The 4,425-nt window shown below is 33.3% G+C and overlaps 1 protein-coding gene across 18 annotated transcripts in view; it reads right to left on the bottom strand.

Moving 5' to 3' along the window:
* FUBP1 (far upstream element binding protein 1) overlaps window positions 1-4,425 on the bottom strand; it is a 40,849-nt gene that overhangs the window by 14,742 nt on the left and 21,682 nt on the right. For 6 of the 18 annotated variants that reach the window (XM_085231599.1, XM_085231594.1, XM_085231604.1 and 3 more), the window contains one exon: window positions 3,403-3,450. The exons of 1 other annotated variant lie outside the window; for it this stretch is intronic. In XM_085231599.1, coding sequence (XP_085087725.1) covers window positions 3,403-3,450 — 48 coding nt within the window. Of the gene's footprint in view, window positions 1-819; window positions 4,414-4,425 lie in introns of those variants that run through there. 11 more of the 18 variants (XM_085231596.1, XM_085231603.1, XR_014885216.1 and 8 more) reach the window with 10 other exon arrangements.

Raw genomic sequence — 4,425 nt, 5'->3', positions numbered from 1 at the left:
CTTTCACTGTTCTGTGGTTTAAGAGCACTGGTTTGGTGGTTGCGTTTTTTTTAAATAGACTTGCATTTGAACTCCTAAACTTTTATCAACCCATGCAGTTGGTAATCCAAAAATAATCTCAGTAAGGCCTGTAGTTATCATTACAACATCAACATTTGCTTGCAAAAAATTCTACTTTTTCATTTCTTAAAAGACAGAGAAACAGCTGGCAACGAGATATAAGCCAACAGTTAAGTTCATAGGAAGGAAACAATTATTTTCAAGAAGTACATTTTTCAACTTTGATTTTCTTTTGATGCAATGAATTTACTGCTACATCGGTAAACTACACCTGCTTGAGGCGTAGTTTATTTTTCAGTAAGACCTCTTTGGTATCAGTGCTAAAGTCATTGTGCTAAACCCACCTGAATTTTTTAGCATAAGCTTCTTTAAGAGTTACTTTACAAATAAGCCACATTTTCAACTGAAGAGCACATGCAGAGCTTTAGCACAAGACATGACTACCTAGAGTAATTGATTTTTAAATGATTCCATAAACTAAATTAAGAAATTTTACTATAGTAAACATGACTGCCATTAGTATAGCTACCTATGGAAGTCACTCTTTTGCCTCAATAAAATAGTTGTAAAATTCAGAGAAATTTTGAAAAAAATTGTAAGTTGCATGATGTTTTCAGTGAGTATTTTAATAGCCATATAAATAGACTTTCATGTGGGTGATGTTCATTCACATGAGTCTTTGTTGCGATATCTTTCCTCTAAAGCTGTAATTTCTAATGAAGGCAGGGTAGGAGCATAAGAAAGACAAAAACATTGCTATTATTATCCATCAGTTTACATTTATTGAGAAAAACCATACAAAAAACATTATACAGTTAACGTGTACCCATATTACATACAATGTCAATGCAAGCTCAAAACCACATTTTTGGAAAGCATTCAATTTACCTCAAGTCCAAGCTGCATCTCCCTAAGACACTGTTCCCATCACAGTTGCCTTTTAAAGCCAATCTTCTTTTTACACACGGGTAGTTTCTGCAGAGAACACTTTTCTCAGGACGAAAATGCATTTCACATGCACGCAAGAGAAATATTTGTGCATACATACGAGTTTTATAAGCTATTACTAGGGAAGAAGGAATCCTGTCAACTGCAGGCTTTCTGAAAGGCCCGGTCCTCCCTTCCTCCCCCCACTTCCAGACAAAAGTAAAACAGGAGCCCTTAGCATGCAATGGAAAACTTAAAATTACTTTGGAAGAGAACAGGGGAGAAACATTTTCTGTGATCTGATACAATAAAATACTACTGGTAAAACGATGAAGCATGTTAAGATAGGCTGTGCAAGTGAGTAACGATCCTTTCTGACTGCTCAACTTGAACAAAACAGATGACCTGTGATCATGCTAGACTGAAGATTATCCACCTGACATTTTACTTCATGTCCTACTAAGGTCTAGGCTGCAGAAAGTATATGAAAATCTTTCCTCTACTTCAAACATGCTTCCCTTACAGCACTTTTCATATTCTTTAAACTCTACCTAATTTGTTAAGACTCCAAAGGGAAGGAAAAAGAAGAAAAGCAAGAATATAAATAGAGCTTATGGACAAATTCATTACATTTGTAAGAAAGTCTAGTTATCTTCTGCCATCAGAGTAACTCCAATAATGTTGTTTTGTTTTGTTTTTCCTTTTTTTTTTTTTTAAATTCTCCTAAGAACTATGAATTTGGAGAGTTGAAAAATAACCACTACATTTAGTATAAAACAGCATGCCTGTAAGCTCTGCAGTGACAGTCAATACACCTCAAGTGCTATATGCTGAGGTAAGAAACTCATCTTCTACACCCTAGCAATATTCCAATAAACTGGGTTTCTTCCTTATTTCCTCCCACTGGCTAAACTTACCAATTGAAATATTGTTAATAATATTTTAAGAATGACAGTTATAAGCAAAAAAGTACCACGTAAAATGAAGTGAAGAAATGACTCACCCCAACACTAAATTCACAGTATCAGAATCCAAATGGTACACACCTAACTTTTTCTTGTGTCAAAAATGAAGTCAAATTACATATTACACTACAGATAATCAAATATTAAGTAGCTTGAGAAACTAAACAACAACTATTGATTCAGTTCAAAAAGCCAAGATATCTAAGCTTGACCATATAGAAGAATATAAATTAAAATTGCTTGTTTAATATTATTAAATCACAGTTAAAAAAAAAAAAAAACAGATCATGGAACATTTATGGTCAAACAAATAATACTTTAAAGAATGAAAAGTGATCAAAACAAAAATTATACCCTACACCATGGGATACATTTCAAATCTGTTATGCTTTTGCCAATTTTACCTTCTACATGGAGCCCTTCTACGGTCCATGCTCATCGGCTCACCAATGGCATACACTCAAAGGATTCCTCTTTACTGGTAGTAACTATCTCAGGACCTGATTCTATGAGCTATGATTTGGTGCTTGCAGCATCTTCAGCACTGTGTGTGAAAATGAAGGCAGTATTTTTGAATATTTTTCTTGAATGTACAGATAAGCAGGACTTTCGAAAGAGGAGCAGCACATTTCAGAAACAGAATATCAACAACAAAAAAACAAACAGATGCTGCTTTACTTTAAGCTAAAAAAAAAAAAAAAAAGAAAAACCTGTACCAGACCATCTATAAGACATACAAACATTTTAAACTATCAAAATATACAGCAATTCAGTTAAAGTATCAAGAAACAAGATACACTGACTGACATATCGATAAAATATTTTTTGCTGTATTGTTAACATTTTTAATTGGTGCACATGCTTTTCCAAGTAAAACATACTAATCTGTGAAACTCCAGATTCTATTTTCCTACTATGTCAAGTATGAATTAGCAAACTAAGTTATCTAAAAATGCCACTAACACACTGCAACTGAAAGACAAGTCATCAAGTTCAGCGGCAACAAGAAGTTACTGTATTTACGTCTTATGAGTTGAGTGAGAACAGTGCCCTACTATAAAAAACATTTGTGAAGGCTGTTGACATTTCTATCACAAGTAATTCCTGCATATTGTAAAGGTTTTGATTCTTTAATTGCAACAAGTAGCTATTCGAGGTAAAAGAACAAAAATGACTACTTATTCTGCTTGACTTCAATTACTGCAGTTCACTCATTTTTCTTAAAAAAAAAAAAGAAAAGAAAAAAGAAAAAAAAGATACATATTTACCTAGAAATATAAACAGTTGTTTAAAAACTTAAAAAGACTTTCCACTGAAATGGAACCGTGAGTAACAATGCATTTGGGTAAGCAGAAGATTGCTTTTCAATACACAACCACAAAGATCTCACAGGGACAACATTAATGTACTGAAATATTTAAATTTATATACTTCCTTAGGTTGTGCTTACCTGTTGCTTTTTTGCAGCAGAACCTAAGGTGGAAGGTCTGGGAAGGCACTGTGAAGTATAAATAATTGCACTGTTTGCAATTAATAAAGATTTTATACCTTAAATGAATCAAAATCAACAGCCTCCATTTTGTGAATGATAAAGAATCCAGTGAATTCAATTTTGCTCAGTTTAGTACATAACAAATGCACCATTCTTTAAGATTATCTACAAAATACCATGCAAAATATCTGAACTATTATACTTCATACCCTACGCTAAAAATAGCAAATACCCTCCTATCCTTTATACGGTACCAGAATAATTCCTAACTGCTAAAGGGATAAAAATAATTCCTTCCATTTCTACAGCACAGTACATATATTGCTAATTACCTGAATAAACTATTTCAAATTTCAAGCCTCAACTTGTCTGTGCAGCCACCCTAAAAAAATTCTCAAAGCAACAATACGTCGTTCCAAGAAGATTAAGTAACAGTTATAGAATTAAAACATACCTACATCACTACATATCTGCAAACTATCTGACGACAAAAACAACTTCTGTCTATCAAGTGGTTCCAAAAACTTCAATGTTACGATATGCATACTTTAATACACTGAATGATACAGCTGTCTCAAAAGTACTAAAGAAAATACTATTACTCAGATAAACAGCAACATATTTTTAATTTTTTTTTTTTTTGCTATTGCTATACCATTCAGGAATACTTACCCACAAAGCTCACATTATGTGTATGTAATATGTATATACGCAAACCTATGTTTCTGAATTAAGAAGCAATTACGATTTCCTAAGATATCAGCACTGTATTCCAACATAATATTCACACAAGTATGGCATTTTCATTATGTGGAACATTGACAAAAAGATACTGTTGCAGTTCATCAATTTGTCATTCTGATGTACTTACAGTGCAATGCTCCTTGAAGGAACAATCAAGGATGATACACAGCACAGTCCTCCTCACCCCTACAGAGCTAGTTCTATACTGGCTGGATCAAACCTGCACTTCAACAGACA

This window comes from Meleagris gallopavo, chromosome 10, assembly GCF_905368555.1.
Source record: "Meleagris gallopavo chromosome 10, MGAL_WU_HG_1.1, whole genome shotgun sequence".
NCBI lineage: Eukaryota > Metazoa > Chordata > Aves > Galliformes > Phasianidae > Meleagris > Meleagris gallopavo.
The sequence above is the reverse complement of the archived record's forward strand: the minus strand, read 5'-3'. Positions and strand labels throughout refer to the sequence as shown.